Source organism: Mizuhopecten yessoensis, unplaced genomic scaffold (genome assembly GCF_002113885.1).
Source record: "Mizuhopecten yessoensis strain PY_sf001 unplaced genomic scaffold, ASM211388v2 scaffold5229, whole genome shotgun sequence".
Taxonomy (NCBI): domain Eukaryota; kingdom Metazoa; phylum Mollusca; class Bivalvia; order Pectinida; family Pectinidae; genus Mizuhopecten; species Mizuhopecten yessoensis.
The window spans coordinates 1,140,999-1,160,542 of record NW_018405944.1 but is presented as its reverse complement, the minus strand read 5'-3'; the positions used below and the strand labels follow the sequence as shown (position 1 = coordinate 1,160,542).

Below are 19,544 nucleotides of genomic sequence, written 5' to 3'. Positions count from 1 at the left end.
TTAGAACTGTTTCTTTAACTTTTCTTATTAACAACATAAGATAAACTTTATTTATTTAACAATTATGAAACAAGTTTTTGTAACTTATTTTAATCACTCTTGTTGGCCCAGATGTTAGCGCAGGGGTAGTCAACATGAGAGGAAGATTACCTGGAGAAAACCACGTAGTCGGACAGGTGACCCCATATATTTTCATGTCCGATCGGGGAATCAAACCCTGGCTGCATTGGTGAAAAGCGAGTGCTTTATCCACTGTGCTATGCAACCACCCTACTTGGGGTACATTGAATTGGGGATATCACTAGTGGTATCAACCACCCTACTTGGGGTACATTGAATTGGGGATATCACTAGTGGTATATTTGATTACATATTTAATCGTACTACACTGTTGTGATAAGGAACCATGTATATCATTGTATCAATATTTGGATCTGAACTTTTTCACTAGAACTCATTGGTTGTTAATCCACTGGTCAGTCAATGGAAGATTTGAAACAAGAATGATTGGTGAATATTTCTTGCCATTTTACGCTATTGTTATGTGACATTTGTTTGTCCTCAGCATCACTTTTTCTGTCATTGTTGTTTGGTTTGAGTTTTCGGGAAGCAAATGGAATGGTGATAATTATAAGAAACTTTTTACAGAAGTTTAAAGTGAATTTTGAGATTCGCAATAGTGTTCTTTTCAGTAATATAGCCATCACGTTCAATTGTGTTAAGACCCACCCACCACACATTTCTAACCAAAACAAATGACAATGAAGTATGCATCGTCGGATACCCACGACTGATTTACAACACCGGGTGATGAGTGAGTAACGAAGTCAAATCAGCCGTGGGTATCCAATAATGTGTAGCATGTAACATAATGAGCTGTGTAGTTTATTGAAATTATGTTAAACTCTTAACCTTTTTTATCTGGATTTCAAACCCATTCCTGTACAGCCACTCAAAATAAATATCCTATCCCCTTAATGTACCTTGTTATACTGCCACCCTTGGTCTAGCTACCTTCTGGTGTTTTATTGAGAAGTTTGGCACCATATTGAGGGGAAATATAAGGATTTTTAAGAAACAAATGGCATTGTAAAGGGGTTTGGTGATACATTATAGATGGAGAGACATATAAAGGAATTGTTATGAGAGTTGTCAATTGAAACGAGGCATTATGTATCATTTTACTGTATTCATACGAAAATTGTTTAAATAACATGCCATATATACTTGGGGTATTTGAAGCATACTTTCCAAAGATATGCATTTGAATTACTTTAATAAGGATAAAGGAGTACATTGTGTATGTACATTGCACAATGAAAAGTGTCTGGAGTCAATTAACATCAGTATGATGGCATGTGTCATGGAAGTGTAAAACCCTAAGTACTGTGACAGTTACAGCTGCTGGAAATGAACAGGAAGACGAAGAGGAGAGCGGAGACTTCCAGAAGAAGATTATGCCTTGGCGACTGATGACACCTGACGATGAAGCACAAGAGGAACTGGACTTCTGTAAGAAGCGGCATCAAGCAGGAGGACTAGTTCTGGTTACCTCCCTTATAGAGAAGCTCCCCAACCTTGGAGGTAGGTCAGAGGTCAAATATAATCCAACAGTAATACACTAAAATATGTCCCATATAAAGAAGCTCACCAACATCGGAGGTCAAATCTAAACCTAGTGCAATACACAAAAGTAGACAAGATCCCCAAGCTTGAATGCAAGATAGAGGTCAAATTTAGAGCTGTTCGCAAAAGTATCTCCTTTGTAGGCTTTCAAGCTTCCTAATCTTGCAGGGGTTTTGCCAGCTTTTTTGGGAAAGAGTCCCTGAGCAAGAATTGGAAAAATAGTATCGGCATTTGGCAAAAATTCAGAAATTTCATTGATGTTCCCACATGTACAGGTTTGGGAAAAAATCATAAGTTTGGAAAAATTGATCCTGCAATGTTTCAGTAAAATGTATAGCAATAAATAAACAAATCAAAATGTTCAGTGTTTTTCTTTATTCGATTTCAATTTTTCGCTATTTATGTATTTGAATGCTCCATCATGTATGGTAATACTTTCAGCATTGCACATATTACGACTTGGAACTTGTATAAACATGCTTTTAAATCCAATAATGAATTGGGAAAATAGAGACTGAAATTGGAAAAACGCAGGGTCATTTTTCTATTGGGAATGGGTTACTGTACCGGACCCTATAAACACCTGGCAAAAACCCTGTCTTGGAGGTAGAACTAAGGTCAAATCTACACCCACAGCAGTATGTACATCAACTTTTCTTCAAAAGCTTTCAAACCTGGAGTCATTTTTGGGCACAGCTATGTTCACAATAACGAATTTTGTTGAATGGGTAGTTTTGCAGTTGATGTCAAGTTGATTGGAATATCTTTCTTGTTTTATTAGCACTTAGTGAGGTTATGGCATGGTCCGGCGTCCGTCCGGCGTCAACTTTTTACTTTAAACAACTTTTTCTCAGTAACCAAAAGGCCTAGGGTGATGATATTTGGTAAGAAGCATGCTGGGACAAAGGGCTGCCAAGTTTGTTAAAATAAATGACCTTCATCCATTTTCAAGGTCACAGGAGTCAAATATGTTAAAATCTTTAAACAACTTCTTCTGAATAACCGAAAGGCCTAGGGTGATGATATTTGGCCAGTCACATGCTGAAATGAAGGATTACCAAGTTTGTTCAAATAAATGAACCTTGAATTATATTCAAGGTCACAGGGGTCAAATATGTTTAAAACCTTTAAACCACTTCTTCTGAATAACCGAAAGGCATAGGGTGATGATATTTGGCCAGTAACATGCTGGGATGAAGGGCTACCAGGTTTGTTCAAATAAATGACCTTGACTTATATCCAAGGTCACAGGGGTCTAATATGTTCAAAACATTTAAACCACTTCTTCTGAATAACCGAGAGGCATATGGTGATGATATTTGGCCAGTAACATGCACGGATGAAAGTCTAACAAGTCTTTTTGAAATAAATGACCTTGACTTATATTCAAGGTCACAGGGGTCAAATATGTTAAATTCTTTAAGCAACTTCTTCTGAATAACCATTAGGCCGAGGGTGATTATATTTGGCCAGTAACATGCTCGGATGGAGGGCTACCAAGTTTGTTCAAATAAATGACCTTGATTTATATTCAAGATCACGGGGGTCAAATATGTTTAAAACCTTTCAACCACTTCTTCTGAATAACCGAGAGGCATAGGGTGATGATATTTGGCCAGTAACATGCTTGGATGAAGGGCTACCAAGTCTGTTAAAATAAATGACCTTGATTTATATTCAAGATCACTGGAGTCAAATATGTTTAAAACCTTTAAACAACTTCTTCTAAATAGCCAAGAGGCATGGGGTGATGATATTTGGCCATTAACATGCTGGGATGAAGGGCTACCAAGTTTGTTCAAATAAATGACCTTGACATGTATTCAAGGTCACAAGGGTCTATGTTTAAAACATTTAAACAACTTCTAATGAATAACTGAGAGGCCTATGGTGCTTTAATTTAGCCAGTAACATGCTCGGATGAAGGGCTACCAAGTTTGTTCAAATGAATGACCTTCGCCCATATTCAAGGTCACACTGGTCAATATATGTTTTAATCTTTAAATAATTTGTTCTGTATAACCAAAAGGTCCAGGGTAATGATATTTTGCTAGAAGCATGCTGTGTTGGAAGACTCTAAACTCTATTCAATCTTATGTCCTTGTTCGACATTCAAGGTCACGGGCGTCATATGTTTAAATCTTTTAATAGGTTCTTATGAGTCAAACACTGATATTCTGCCTGTAGTTGTATTTTTGTCCGCTTTTAAGATAACAAGTGTGAGATTTATACCAGGTGAGCAATTCAGGCCCATTGGGCGTCTTGTTACTAAAATCTGTAAAAAAAACAAAAAAACCTGCTGTGAAATTAACCCTGTATACAGAAGGTCAAAGGTAAAATCTAAGCCCCATTACAATGCAAATCAACATCCATCTTACAAACTCCCATGAAGGCTATTGGGTCTACGTTACATTTGAAATGACTCGGTCGTGGCTCCTATCCTCAGTCAATGGTCGGTTTATATGCATGTTATCAGAACAAATCAAAAGTCTCAAGAAAAGCAATCTGTACCAGTTTTATTTATATTTACCCCATACTTAAGGGATCCTTCACCTTATAGAAAAATGTTTAATCTTTCCATCGAGTGTTCGAATGATGAAATTATCGGGGTATTATTGTCATTACCCTGGATACATATTAGAACACATACATGAATCATGGAAATGGGATCATGCCCCAGTAGAAAATGAAACACCTGATTGTGGGACATCCTAATAATTAACGGTAAGCTTTATTTACCTCAATTAGAAACTAACAGGTAAATCAAAGCATATGGTCGGTCCAAAGTCCAATATTTACTCTTTGAAGTATGTGACAATATGCACAATCATCCAATGTGGAAGACCCAAAGTCACAGAACTCTTCAGGGTTAAAAGTTAAATAGGTTGAATTATCACCCTAAAACTAATCGGGTTTGGCGATACTCTGTTCTTGAAGCTTTGAGTAATGTAAAAACAAACTGCTGAATATTCCATGAAATAACAATTTGCATTTTCTTCTTTGTCTTTGATAACAACAGGACTGTGTCGCACCAGCGAGATCTTTGGTGTGTCTGAATTTGTTATCGGCAGAATGAAGAACCTTGAAGACAAAATGTTCCAGACCCTCAGTGTGACTGCACAGAAGTGGCTTCCGATCACAGAGGTAGGTTCATTTGATACTTGTTTGTGTTATAAGGTCGGAAACCATAGATTTGTGTTGTTCTCAAGCTCAAGGATACCAAGCTTTAAGATTGTTTAGATACATAACCTTGACCCCCATAGCCAAGGTTATTTTAGTGTTACACTCTTCAATTGCAAGCAACTTGTTCTGTGTCTTCCAGAGGTTAGAGGCTATCAGATGTGTTCATGAAAGTTAGCTAGACTTATATTCAGGGGGCAATCTTTTAAATTTTAAGATGTCACCCCTTCTTATGAACCACATGATTTAAGAGCAAAGCCGACCGAGCTCTTCGGAGATGTAAAATTTGAAGAATATGTACTTAAGTGTATTATGCACAGTAAAATAGGTGATGTGGGCATTACAGATGTAGAAGGGTGTAACTTCTTATTTTGTGATTTTTTCTAAATTGTTGAAACAATGAAGAAATATTCCAGATATTTGTCAGAATATTCTCTTAAGATGATAAAGAAATTAATGAACTCGCACCAATACTTTTCTGTAATAACTTATTGCAGGTGTACAAGAAAAAGCTGACAACATTCCTTACAGAGAAGAAACAGGCCGGTTACACTTTGATAGGAGTGGAGCAGACGGCCAATTCTGTCTCCCTCACAGACTTCCAATTCCCTTACAAGTCTCTTCTACTTCTGGGGTATGAAATTAACATTCTTTCATGTGACATATAGAAAACCATCAATTAAGAATAAAAACCAGAAACTTGGATGTTTTCACCTGGTTTGAAATCACAATATTTTTTATTTTTCTCGTGAGTGCAGTATTTGAAATTAAATGTTTATGAAAGTCTATTTAACTAATGAGGGAAAATTACACTGAAATGTAAATGAAATAAGAGTAAATAACTTAACGTGTATCATTTTCAGTGTTTACAGTTAACAGAGATTTTATATTTAGTTAATATTGTGTATTTCCAGGAATGAGCGAGAGGGAATCCCCGTGGAACTGATTAATATGTTAGATGTTTGTGTGGAGATTCCACAGCAGGGCATCATCCGGTCTCTCAATGTCCATGTCAGTGGAGCTCTGCTTGTATGGGAGTACCGACGTCAGCAACTCGTCATCGGAGCAGATTAACTCTCCCTCAATGTGATTGAAGGTGTGATACTGACAACGACTCGTCATCGGAGCAGATTAACTCACTCTTTCAATGTCAGGGAAGGTGCGAGTACCGATGTCAGCAGAATAACTCTTTCTTTCATTGTCAGGGAAGGTGCGAGTACCTATGTCAGCAGAATAACTCTCTCTTTCATTGTCAGGGAAGGTGTGAGTACGGACCTCAGCAGATTAACTCTCCCTCAAAGTTTGTGAAGGTGCGAGTACTGACCTCAACAGATTAACTCTCCCTCAAAGTTTGTGAAGGTGTGTGAGTACCAACATCAGCAGATTAACTCTCCCTCAAAGTTTGTGAAGGTGTGAGTACTGACATTAGTTGATCAACTCTCCCTCAAAGTTTGTGAAGGTGCGAGTACTGACCTCAACAGATTAACTCTCCCTCAAAGTTTGTGAACAACTCTACCTCAAAGTTTGTGAAGGTGTGAGTACTGACATTAGTTGATCAACTCTCCCTCAAAGTTTGTAAAGGTGTGTGAGGACCAACATCAGCAGATTAACTCTCCCTCAAGGTTTGTGAAAACTCTCCCTCAAAGTTTGTGAAAACCCTCCCTCAAAGTTTGTGAAGGTGTGAGAACTGACATTAGTTGATCAACTCTCCCTCAAAGTTTGTGAAGGTGTGAGTACTGACATTAGTTGATCAACTTTCCCTCAAAGTTTGTAAAGGTGTGTGAGTACCAACATCAGCAGATTAACTCTCCCTCAAAGTTTGTGAACAACTCTCCCTCAAAGTTTGTGAAGGTGTGCGAGTACCAACATCAGCAGATTAACTCTCCCTCAAAGTTTGTGAAGGTGCGAGTACCAACGTCGGCAGTTTAACTCTAGATCTCTCTTTCAAAGTCAGGGAAGGTGTGAGTACCAACGTCAACCATTTGTAAATGAGAACAGATTAAGTTTCCTCTCAATATCAGGAGGTTTCATCATGTATGAGTTTTGATCTCAAGAAATTATTAACAGAAGTGATCAACTTTTCCTCAATGTCACCTATATATAGTGGCGTTGTGTGAATGTGCTAATGTTAAGAACTCACTCACACTGTCTCAAGCAGCAGTACGGACATCAACAACTCACTCACACTGTCTCAAGCAGCAGTACGGACATCAACAACTCACTCACACTGTCTCAAGCAGCAGTACGGACATCAACAACTCACTCACACTGTCTCAAGCAGCAGTACGGACATCAACAACTCACTCACACTGTCTCAAGCAGCAGTACGGACATCAACAACTCACTCACACTGTCTCAAGCAGCAGTACGGACATCAACAACTCACTCACACTGTCTCAAGCAGCAGTACGGACATCAACAACTCACTCACACTGTCTCAAGCAGCAGTACGGACATCAACAACTCACTCACACTGTCTCAAGCAGCAGTACGTACATCAACAACTCTGCAAGCTGATAGTCAAGGTATTGTTGAAGTACCATTGCCAACATCTCTCAGTGGAACAGAAAACTTTTCACTCAGTTCTCAGACACTCAGTGTGATATGTACTGCCTCGGGTCTTGTCGGTTGAACATTCTAGACAAGATCTTCCTATTTATGACTGTAAATAAATGTCAATGATTAAATCAATAAATTTGCTGTATTATTTTTTTGCATTTTGCCAATGATCAAATCAAGATAACTTCCATGTATTATATAAAAAGTCAATAGATGTGGATGTGTCACCTAGTGATGTCAGCTATCCACAGAGGTGGATGTGTCACCTAGTGATGTTAGCTACACAGAGGTGGATGTGTCATCTAGTGATGTCAGCTGTCCACAGAGGTAGATGTGTCACTTGATTTCAGCTGTCCACAGAGGTAGATGTGTCACTTGATTTCAGCTGTCCACAGAGGTAGATGTGTCACTTGATGTCAGCTGTCCACAGAGGTAGATGTGTCACTTGATTTCAGCTGTCCACAGAGGTAGATGTGTCACTTGATTTCAGCTGTCCACAGAGGTAGATGTGTCACTTGATTTCAGCTGTCCACAGAGGTAGATGTGTCACTTGATTTCAGCTGTCCACAGAGGTAGATGTGTCACTTGATGTCAGCTGTCCACAGAGGTAGATGTCTCACCTAGTGATGTCAGCTACACAGAGGTGAATGTGTCACCTAGTGATGTCAGCTATCCCCAGAGGTGGATGTGTCACCTAGTGATGTGAGCTACACAGAGGTGGATGTGTCATCTAGTGATGGCAGCTATCCACAGAGATGGATGTGTCATCTAGTGATGTCAGCTGTCCACAGAGGTAGATGTCTCACCTAGTGATGTCAGCTACACAGAGGTAGATGTGTCACCTAGTGATGTCAGCTACACAGGTGGATGTGTCGCGCGATGTCAGCTGTTCACAGAGGTGGAGGTGTCACCTAGTGATGTCAGTTATCCACAGATGTGGATGTGTCACGTAGTGATGTCAGCTGTCCACAGAGGTGGATGGGGCACCTAGTGATGTCAGCTGTCCACAGAGGTAGATGTTTCACCTAGTTATGTCAGCTACACAGAGGTGGATGTGTCACCTAGTGATGTCAGCTACACAGGTGGATGTGTCACGCGATGTCAGCTGTTCACAGAGGTGGATGTGTCACCTAGTGATGTCAGTTATCCACAGATGTGGATGTGTCACCTAGTGATGTCAGCTGTCCACAGAGGTGGATGTGTCAGTTAGTGATGTCGGCTATCCATAGAGGTGGATGTGTCACCTAGTAATGTCAGCTACACAGAGGTGGATGTGTCATCTAGTGATGTCAGCTGTCCATAGAGGTGGATGTGTCACCTAGTTACGTCAGCTACACAGATGTGGATGTGTCACCTAGTGATGTCAGCTGTCCACAGAGGTAGATGTGTCACTTGATGTCAGCTGTCCCCAGAGGTGGATGTGTCATCTAGTGATGTCAGCTGTCCACAGAGGCGGATGTGTCACCTAGTGATGTCAGCTGTCCACAGAGGTGGATGTGTCATTTGATGATGTCGGCTATCCATAGAGGTGGATGTGTCACCTAGTTACGTCAGCTAGACTGCTACACAGGTTGATGTGTCACCTATACTTTCACCTAGTTATGTCAGCTGTCCACAGAGGTAGATGTGTCACTTGAAGTCAGTTGTCCACAGAGGTGGATGTGTCACTTGATGTCAGCTGTCCACAGAGGTAGATGTGTCACTTGATGTCAGCTATCCACAGAGGTGGATGCATCACCAAGGCTATTTCAACTATCCACAGAGATGGATGCGTCACCAAGGCTATTTCCACTATCCACAGAGATGGATGTGTCACCAAGGCTATTTCAACTATCCACAGAGATGGATGCGTCACCAAGGCTATTTCAACTATCCACAGAGGTGGATGCGTCACCAAGGCTATTTCAACTATCCACAGAGGTGGATGTGTCACCTTGGGTATGTCAGCTGTCAACAGGATCTAAGTTTGCAAATAAGCCATGATGAAAAAAAACAATGCAATATATTTAGTGTTTAATTGACCAGATCAAAGCAGTCTTTTTCAATATTCATTGTTTTTGCCAGGTATTGACCCCGAGTATGGGACTTTGGTAGTACCGTTAAGTACTGTTTGTCATCAAAATCTGATAATCCCTTAATAATAAGATGCACTTTCTAGACAACAAAAAATTGTTCTGACAATAGAAAAAGTAATCCCTCCTTGTCGCCTTTAATGAATAGCAGACAATACAAAAAATAAATGTTTACCTCAAGAATAATTACATTTACTTTTTATAAATGTCTAACCAGAGAGATGCCAACATATAAAATGAGCAGTCAAAAGCTTGGATTTTAAATAAATACAATTTATTTCTGAAATACTTTTAACGGTAACACAATTATTGTTTGATGACAAATAAGATGTAGTCATTGCTGTTAGTTATGGCTATAGCTCTGTTGACGATATAGATTCTGGTTTCGATGGCGCGTGCTCCGTCTCCTCCTGCGCTGGTGAAATCCCTATAGTCCCTTGGACTTGACAGTTTGGTAGCATGTCACAAACTAAATCTAACACAATTTCTGGATCATCTACACCCTTCAAATTATCTAGTTTTAAACATTTCAAATTCCTGAAACATAAAAGAAAACCATAAATACTAAAATAACTTTGTATATATGTAAACAGTGTAATTTGCCCTACACGTCTTTTATAAAATAGGTGCCTTTCATTCATATGTCCCCCACAAAAAGAATGCCTTGAAGACATGAATTTGTGGAAAGGTTGTTGTAAAATAGGTTTTTTCTTCATATTTTAATTTAAACACATTCATTCCAAGAGGCTTAAACATGTAGACGGATAGACCTTTATTGAACTTCATCTGTCGAAGAATATTCCCCTTTATGTTATCATTACATTATCCAACATCTCGAGGGTAGATAGTGGAACAACAAGATTATTGGTGACTGGATTGATAAGGGTAAATAGTGGGACAATCAGATAAGTGGTGGCTGGGTTAATGAGGGTGGATATTAGGATAACCAGATCAGTGGTGGCTGGATTGATGAGGGTAGATAGTGGGACAACCAGATGATTGGTGACTGGATTGATGAGGATAGATAGTGGGACAACCAGATTAGTGGTGGCTGGGTTGATGAGGGTAGATAGTGGGACAATCAGATTATTGGTGGCTGGGTTGATGAGGGTAGATAGTGGGACAACCAGATAAGTGGTGGCTGGGTTGATGAGGGTAGATATAGTGGTACAACCAGATTAGTGGTGGCTGGGTTGATGAGTGTAGGTAGTGTGTAACTTGATAGGTGTTGACTGGATTGATGAGGGTAAATGGTTGGACAACCAGATAAGTGGTGGCTGGGTTGATGAGGGTAGATAGTGTGTAACTTGATTAGTGGTGAGTGGATTGATGAGGGTAGATATATAGTGGGACAGCCAGATTAGTGGTGGCTGGATTGATGAGGGTAGATAGTGGGTAACTTGATTAGTGGTGACTGGATCGATGAGGGTAGGTAGTGGGACAACCAGATTAGTGGTGGCTGGATTGATGAGGATAGATAGTGGGACAAGAAGATTAGTGTTGACTGGATTGATGTGGGTATATAGTGTGTAACTTGATAGGTGTTGACTGGATTGATGAGGGTAAATGGTGGTACAACCAGATAAGTGGTGGCTGGGTTGATGAGGGTAGATAGGGGGACAACCAGATAAGTGGTTGCTGGGTTGAAGAGGGTAGATAATGGGACAACCAGATTAATGGTGGCTGGGTTGATGAGGGTAGATATTAGGATTACCAGATTAGTGGTGGCTGGGTTGATGAGGATAGATAGTGGGACCATCAGATTATTGGTGGCTGGGTTGATGAGGGTAGATAGTTGGACAACCAGATTAGTGGTGGCTGGGTTGATTAGGGTAGATAGTGGGACAACCAGATTAGTGGTGTCTGGGTTGATGAGGGTAGATAGTGTGTATCTTGATTAGAGGTGGCTGGATTGATGAGGGTAGATGGTGGGACAACCAGATAAGTGGTTGCTGGGGTGAAGAGGGTAGATAGTGGGACAACCAGATTAGCGGTGGCTGGGTTGATGAGGGTAGATAGTGGGTAACTTGATAAGTGGTGACAGTGGAACAACAAGATTATTGGTGACTGGATTGATAAGGGTAAATAGTGGGACAATCAGATAAGTGGTGGCTGGGTTAATGAGGGGGGATATTAGGATAACCAGATCAGTGGTGGCTAGATTGATGAGGGTAGATAGTGGGACAACCAGATGATTTGTGACTGGATTGATGAGGATAGATAGTGGGACAACCAGACTAGTGGTGGCTGGGTTGATGAGGGTAGATATAGTGGTACAACCAGATTAGTGGTGGCTGGGTTGATGAGTGTAGGTAGTGTGTAACTTGATAGGTGTTGACTGGATTGATGAGGGTAGATGGTGGGACAACCAGATAAGGGGTGGCTGGGTTGATGAGGGGAGATAGTGGCACAACCAGATAAGTGGTTGCTGGGTTGAAGAGGGTAGATAGTGGGACAACCAGATAAGTGGTTGCTGGGTTGATGAGGGTAGATAGTGGGACAACCAGATGATTTGTGACTGGATTGATGAGGATAGATAGTGGGACAACCAGATTAGTGGTGTCTGGGTTGATGAGGGTAGATAGTGTGTATCTTGATAGGTGTTGACTGGATTGATGAGGGTAAATGGTTGGACAACCAGATAAGTGGTGGCTGGGTTGAAGAGGGTAGATAGTGGGACAACCAGATTAGCGGTGGCTGGGTTGATGAGGGTAGATAGTGGGACAACCAGATTATTGGTGGCTGGATTGAGTATGGTAGATAGTGGGACAACCAGATTAGTGGGATTAGTGGTGGCTGGGTTGATGAGGGTATATAGTGGGACAACCAGATTAGTGGTGACTGGGTTGATGAGGGTAGATAGTGGGTAACTTGATAAGTGGTGACTGAATTGATGAGGGTAGATAGTGGGACAACCAGATGATTTGTGACTGGATTGATGAGGATAGATAGTGGGATAACCAGATTAGTGGTGGCTGGGTTGATGAGGGTATATAGTGGGACAACCAGATTAGTGGTGACTGGGTTGATGAGGGAAGATAGTGTGTAACTTGATTAGTGGTGACTGGATTGATGAGGGTAGATATATAGTGGGACAACCAGATTAGTGGTGGCTGGATTGATGAGGGTAGATAGTGTGTAACTTGATAAGTGGTGACTGAATTGATGAGGGTAGATAGTGGGACAACCTGATTAGTGGTGGCTGGGTTGATGAGGGTAGATAGTGTGTAACGTAATTAGTGGTGACTGGATTGATGAGGGTAGATATATAGTGGGACATCCAGATTAGTGGTGGCTGGATTGATGAGGGTAGATAGTGGGTAACTTGATAAGTGGTGACTGAATTGATGAGGGTAGATAGTGGGACAACCTGATTAGTGGTGGCTGGGTTGATGAGGGTAGATAGTGGGACAACCAGATTAGTGGTGACTGGGTTGATTAGGGTAGATAGTGGGACAACCAGATTAGTGGTGGCTGGATTGATGAGGGTAGATAGTGGAACAACAAGATTAGTGGTGGCTGGATTGATGAGGGTAGATAGTGGGACAACCAGATAATTGGTTGCTGGGTTGATGAGGGTAGATATTAGGATAACGAGATTAGTGGCGGCTGGGTTGATGAGGGTAGATAGTCGTATAACAAGATTAGTGGTTGCTGGGTTGATGAGGGTAGATAGTCGAATAACAAGATTAGTGGAGACTGGGTTGATGAGGGTAGATAGTTGGACAACCAGATTAGTGGTGGCTGGGTTGATTAGGGTAGATAGTGGGACAACAAGATTAGTGGTGGCTGGGTTGATGAGGGTAGATAGTCGAATAACAAGATTAGTGGAGACTGGGTTGATGAGGGTAGATAGTCGTATAACAAGATTAGTGGAGACTGGGTTGATGAGGGTAGATAGTTGGACAACCAGATTAGTGGTGGCTGGGTTGATGAGGGTAGATAGTCGGACAACAAGATTAGTGGTGGCTGGGTTGATGAGGGGAGATAGTTGGACAACCAGATTAGTGGTGGCTGGGTTGATGAGGGTAGATAGTGGGTAACTTGATTAGTGGTGACTGGATTGATGAGGGTAGATAGTGGGACAACCAGATTAGTGGTGGCTGGGTGGATGTGGGTAGATAGTGGGACAACACAATCTTGTTGCCCCAGACACATTTTTGAAGATGCTTTTTTACACTCCCAGTTGCAATTTCAAGATAAAAAGCAAACAATGGTCAGGTGTTCATTCTTACTCTAGGTGGTGGAGCCAGGCCAGTCCTCGCCATGTCAACTTGGGACAGCCACTGATGTCAAGGAATTCCAATGTATCTCGGAAAAGTACAAATTGTGTCAAGTTGAAGTCATCAAGAAAGTCGCTGTCGTGGACACGGATATATTTGATGTGCTGCAGATTCACTACAATAGAGATACCGTCCAGTTATATGAAAGTTAAATTTTACAAAATGTTTGTGTGCAAGTTTTCTTAAGATTTTGTTTTTGTTAAATATACAATATTTCTGCTTTTAGCTCCAAATAAAATGTAGAAATTACGTAGGCTATAGCTAAACTAAATATGTTGCAAAACATTTTTTACTAGTCATAGCATGGAAACAACATTTAAGATTACAACACCGATTGCCTGAAATAAACTGCAAAAAAACACATTCTAGAGTAAGTAAAAAATTGTGCAAAACAGAAACCTTTTACCATCATGCTGTCGCACGATTCGTTTGATGTATATCAAAGGATCAAACTAGTCTATTGGTATCATCCACAAGGTTGCACATACAGAGCCTTCGATTTCAAGAGTTATGTATGATGTGAGAGAGATTAACCTTAGTCTTTAGCTTTCCCAATCAGTGGTGTAGCAAATCATTTTTCAGGGTGTACGCTAACAGAGGGTTGAGCATCAGAGGCGCATAGCGATAGAGGAGGGTATTGGAGGGGAATTCCTTCTCCCATAGCTGGAAAAAATATTCTACCAGGCCCTAGTAGTAATCGCCCTTGTTCTGAGAACTCCTTTTAGTCTGATTATTAACAAGTAAACCCTGATTTTTTATTTGAATATTATTAAATTTTTGCCCTTCACTAAGTAGTTTGTGATTTACATAAACCTTCAAGATTTGTCAATGTTTACTATAAGACATACCATAACAACACTATTTTATCTGACTAAAATTTTCAAGATTTTCAAAAAGAAAATTATTCCATTTTTTTATGATTGATACGGACGTTCCAGTATTTAATCATTAAAAAAAGAAAATAACAAAAGTATATGATTGAAATAAGATCTTTTTTTGAATATTTAAATTTTTAGTGTATGCTTGAGCATACTAAGCACGCATGTATGCTTCGCCATTGTTCTGGTCAACAGTTGCCAGTTCTGAAGTCTTATTGTAATGAGAAATCAACACCAATTGTAAACCTTGACACGTCCTCCATTATTAGTTTCCTTCTTTTGGACGTATACTTCAGATGTTTCACCATCATTTCAACTTTTGAAATAAAAAGAATTCTCAACATCTTGTGTTTTGCTAAAATTCAATTAATTCATTTTAAGAACAGCTGAAACTGGCATCTTCATAAAAACTAATCATAAAAAAATACTAAAGTCAGGCTTTCATATTTTTTCTTAAATTGCCAGTTTCTCATGATATCACTATGAATTCTTTGTATATGATTATTTATTAATAATATTTTGATAAAAAAAAAATAATCCAAGCTCGAGTCAATTCCGAAATTAAAAACTGAAAAATTGTTCAGTCTTGCAAGTTCAAATTCATAAGAATATGTCACGTTGAAAAAAATGATATTCTAACAAGTGCACACCATAATATAGTACAATTCTTACCAAAATTTCTGTATCCTTCGAATACCAGATTAGTTCCTGAGAGGTCTAAGCCTTCTAATTTTAATTTGTCTAGGCGTTGTTCTGGCAGAGGCATTGATGAAGGGTCATCTGTTATTGGGACCCACTCGGGATAATCATCAATTTTCACTTTTCCGCCAATTTTGACAACAAACTGAGCTGCTGATAATTCAGGACCAAAGTTGTTGTAGCGTTTCATGTCGAAGCTGTAAGGAGAGACATGTGTTCTATTAAATTCCTCGTTAGAAAATGTGAATCAGAATCAGTCTGACACAACTGCAAGGCTAATATAGCCTATGGTAAATATCAAGAGACCATTTGGCTTCAGGTTTCTATGACAATTGACCTTTGAACTCCCAAAATGTCTATAGGGCCTGGTATTGGTTAAAGATTAGAGATGATTTAATCTTTCTTTTTGTTAGACTCCCCCAGCTAGCATTCAACAATTCCAGCACTGCCCAACCACATACTCATTTACAGCCGAGTAGACTGGAACAAGCAGAGTAAAGTATCTTGTTCAGTGATACAAACAACACAGTGCTGTGACGCAACTCGATCTGCAACCCTTCGGTCACGAGCCTGACACCCTTCCACGTGCACTGGACTACCCTTACACTAGTAAAGGTTTGCTCCAGTTTAATTTTGCCTTGTTTTGTTTTTGCTCCTGTAACGAGGGCATATTTACCAAGATGATGAATATATATAGTAACACAATCTGACAATACTTAGTGTTTCCACAATCAATAGTGAAATAACACTGGGCAAAAATATTGATTTACTGGTAAAATGTGATATATTTTACACTTGGTGTAATTATTTTCCTGGTATACAGCATAAAAAGTAATATACATACATGATATATTACCCCTGGTGCATGGGTCAAACATGAGTTTCATTTCATACGTGATTAACGCAAAGATTTTTTTCTTTTCAGAAACCCCATGACAAGCTGAAAATGAAAATTCATGGAATTTATATCCCCCACTTGCAGGACATGTAGTATATATCTGCACTCAGTTCAGTATTTTGGTTTGGTTTGTTCAAAAGAATGGAGAATCTTAACCCTTTCAGCCCCATGTAACTTTAGTAGACTCTACCATGCATTGACCTGGATGAGTCCATTATGGTCTACAGTATGGGCCCACTTGTATAAAACATCTCAACTCTTGAGATTTCCCATAGACAAATTACATCGCTTTAGATTTTCCTTAACTTTGAGATGTTTTATACAAGTGGGCCTAGGTACATGTAGATATGCCAGAAAACTATGCAGGTAATTTCTGCGGAAGTTGGGCCAGGGCACAAGGAATGTTAATTGTCAAAAATGAAGCACTTTTAGGGGAGCTATTGCATGGAAAAGAATTAACCAACCAGAAGCTGTTGGCCTTATTAATGATGCATAAATATGCATGCAGTGAATTGGAAATGATATTTAGTCGGCCACTTGCATTGCCAATATGTACATGTACAGATGTATGTACGGTACACAGCACATTTGTTGTGATACTGAACCATTTTGGGGGGAGTTGATGTATCGATGTCACTTGCAAATATGAACATTCACATCAATTTTAGGAGTTATTTCACAAAACAAAATAATCCAATCAGGTATTAATCTCTCACTTGTAATCTTAAAAGTGGACTAAAATACAGCTACAAGCAGAATATCAGTGTTTGATTCATAAGAACCTATTAAAAGATTTAAACATATGACGCCTGTGACCTTGAATGTCGAACAAGGACATTAGGTTGAACAGAGTTTATAGTCTTCCAACCCAGCTGGACCTTTTGGTTAAACAGAACAAGTCATTTAAACATATATTGACCACTGTGACTTTGAATATGGGTGAAGGTCATTCATTTGAACAAACTTGGTAGTCCTTCATCCTGGCATGTTAATGGCCTCAAATTAAATACCTTCACCCTTGGCCTTTTGCTTATTGAGAAGAACTTGTTTAAAGGTTTCAAATATTTGACTCCTGTGACCTTGAATATTTGTCAAGGTTATTCGTTTGAACAAACGTGGGAGCCTTTTATCACATCATGCTACTGGCCAAATAGCATCATCCTAGGCCTTTTGGATATTGAGAAGAAGTTGTATAAAGGTTTTAAACATATTTGACACCTTTGACCTTGAACATTTGTCAAGGTCATTCATTTTAACAAACTTGGTAGCCCTTCATCCTAACATGCTACTGGCCAAAAATCATAATCCTAGGCCTCTTAGCTTTTAAGAAGAAGTTGTTAAAAAGATTTTTTAAGACAATTGACCCCTGTGACCTTGAAAATGGATGAATGTCATTCATTTGAATAAACTTAGTAGCCCTTCATCCTAGCATGCTACTGGCCAAATATCATCACCCTGGGCATTTTGGTTATTCAGAAGAAGTTGTTTTTTAAAATTTTTAACATGTTTGACCCCTGTGACCTTGAAAATTGGTGAAGGTCATTCATTCCAGTTTGCTTCTGGCCAAATATCATCACCCTAGGCCTCTTGGTTATTAAGAAGAAGTTGTTTTTAAAAAGTAAAATATTGACGACGGACGCCGGTGAGCTAAGAATGTAATTTAAAAATGAAACAACCTTTGGCTTTTAATTCTCTTCTGTCGTTTACGATCTTCTAATATCTCCATGACTGCCTCTGTAGAAAAATCTTGATAAGTTGTCCATTTTGTTTCGGGAGTTAATCTGTTAAAAGCCCAAGAATCCATAAAACGTTGAAACCTTTTTTTCTTTACAACTTCTTCCTCAGTACCAGGTAATTGTTGTAAAGTGGACTGGTACATCTTTTTAAAGGTTGTAGACATTCTCTTTAAAGAACTGTGCCTGAAAAGGCATCTCTGGAATAAAACAGATAATTCATTATATATATACAGGTCTTCAATTGTTTATGTAAGAATTTAAGAACTTAATGAAACATGTACTTTGTTCCAATTTTTTACATTTGTCCTTCCATAATCATCTGAAATCTCTGGAATAAAACTGATCATATATTTCTACAGGCTTGAATACTGGAATGGGTCAGTCATCTGCGACCAGGTAGCTCAGTTGGTAGAGCATCTGTCTAGAGTTTGGAGGGTCCAGGGTTTGAACCTGGTCTGGCCATGCAATCTTCTGCTCCTATTGCATTTGTTGCCTGTAACCATCCCTTGTTTCAAGTATTGGGTGAATTATAATAACTTGGCAAGGGGAATCTGATAGTTATACCAGAACCTGGGTAACGTAACTTTAAGTTGTCTTCGGGAGGGAATACTTAGAAAAAGAAGGGAGGAGTGTAGTGGAACTTGACATGGTCATTCATTGGCAACCAGGAAGCTCAATTCAGAGCTCCCTTCTAGAGTTTGAAGGGTCCCGGGTTCGAACCCCGGTCTGGCCATGCATTGTTTTGCTCCTATCACATTTGGTGCCTGTGACCAACCCTTGTTTCAAGAATTGGATGAATACTTTGCAAGGGGATACCCGAACCTAAGTGATTACCGGAGTCTATAGCAGATATCCACCGATCAGTTAAAGCTGTCTGACAGGAAAATTTTGTCTTAATCCGGATTAAGAATTGAATAGGATATTATATTTAGAGATATTTTATTTATAGAGTGTGTACTTATATTCTTTTCTAATATCTTAGATATTATGGGAAGAATTGAAATAGGTCTATAATTGTTCACGTTTGATTTTGAACCCTTTTTATGAATTGGAGTGACCCTAGCTTATAATTTGAAAATGGCAGGAAAAGAGCCTTCAACTATATATATTCATGTTAATTATAAATATTTTAGTAATAGATCATGGAGTCAGTATTTTGTTTGGGAGTTTCAAGATGTCTGGTGAAAGACTATCTAGCCCCATCTGCTTCACGTCTGCATTTTAGGCTCTTTGCACAGATCTAACTTTGATGTAATGTACCCAACATTATGGACTAATATAATCTTCACATGTTTTCAATACAGTACATTTTGTTTTGTTTGCATCTACCCCGACAAAGTCTCACTTACGAGTATGCAGGCTGTACCTTACCATTCATGTTGGAAAACAAAATCTACGGAGAGGCTTTGAGTTTCCTATTTGACAAAGTAGAGCGAAAAAACGTACCTGTCCTGTCAATGTAGCCATGCTCTATCTCGCTTATGACACTGAAGAAAATCGCAGAAGCACTTGCTTGTGGTACAGGAAAGTTTGATATACGTAAATATTTTCTAACTCATTTATTTTCAAGTCATTTTGTTATATTTTTTGGTTTTCTAGAAAAACCAAACCTA

General features: G+C 39.4%; 2 protein-coding genes across 4 annotated transcripts in view; one reads left to right on the top strand and one right to left on the bottom strand.

The window, feature by feature from the left end:
- Positions 1 to 6,598, top strand: part of LOC110450440 (probable methyltransferase TARBP1) — a 32,113-nt gene extending 25,515 nt beyond the window's left edge. The window contains exons 24-28 of the mRNA XM_021497974.1: positions 1,396 to 1,584; positions 4,646 to 4,770; positions 5,304 to 5,440; positions 5,721 to 6,265; positions 6,583 to 6,598. Of these exons, the coding sequence (XP_021353649.1) occupies positions 1,396 to 1,584; positions 4,646 to 4,770; positions 5,304 to 5,440; positions 5,721 to 5,880 (611 nt within the window). The 3' untranslated portion in view covers positions 5,881 to 6,265; positions 6,583 to 6,598. The remainder of the gene's footprint in view (positions 1 to 1,395; positions 1,585 to 4,645; positions 4,771 to 5,303; positions 5,441 to 5,720; positions 6,266 to 6,582) is intronic.
- Positions 6,599 to 9,695: 3,097 nt separating this feature from the next.
- On the bottom strand, positions 9,696 to 19,417 carry LOC110450439 (ATP synthase subunit s-like protein). 3 transcript variants are annotated; one of them, XM_021497970.1, is made up of 5 exons: positions 19,378 to 19,417; positions 17,872 to 18,128; positions 15,271 to 15,494; positions 13,673 to 13,835; positions 9,696 to 9,974 (listed from the first exon to the last, which is right to left on the bottom strand). In XM_021497970.1, the coding sequence occupies exons 1-5, from the start codon at positions 19,396 to 19,398 to the stop codon at positions 9,791 to 9,793; spliced, it is 849 nt and encodes a 282-aa protein (XP_021353645.1). In that variant the 5' UTR covers positions 19,399 to 19,417; the 3' UTR covers positions 9,696 to 9,790. The 3 variants fall into 3 exon arrangements, with proteins under 3 accessions (XP_021353645.1, XP_021353646.1, XP_021353647.1); XM_021497971.1 differs by lacking the exon at positions 19,378 to 19,417 and adding an exon at positions 19,303 to 19,375; XM_021497972.1 differs by lacking the exon at positions 19,378 to 19,417 and adding an exon at positions 19,281 to 19,329.
- Positions 19,418 to 19,544: the final 127 nt, after the last annotated feature.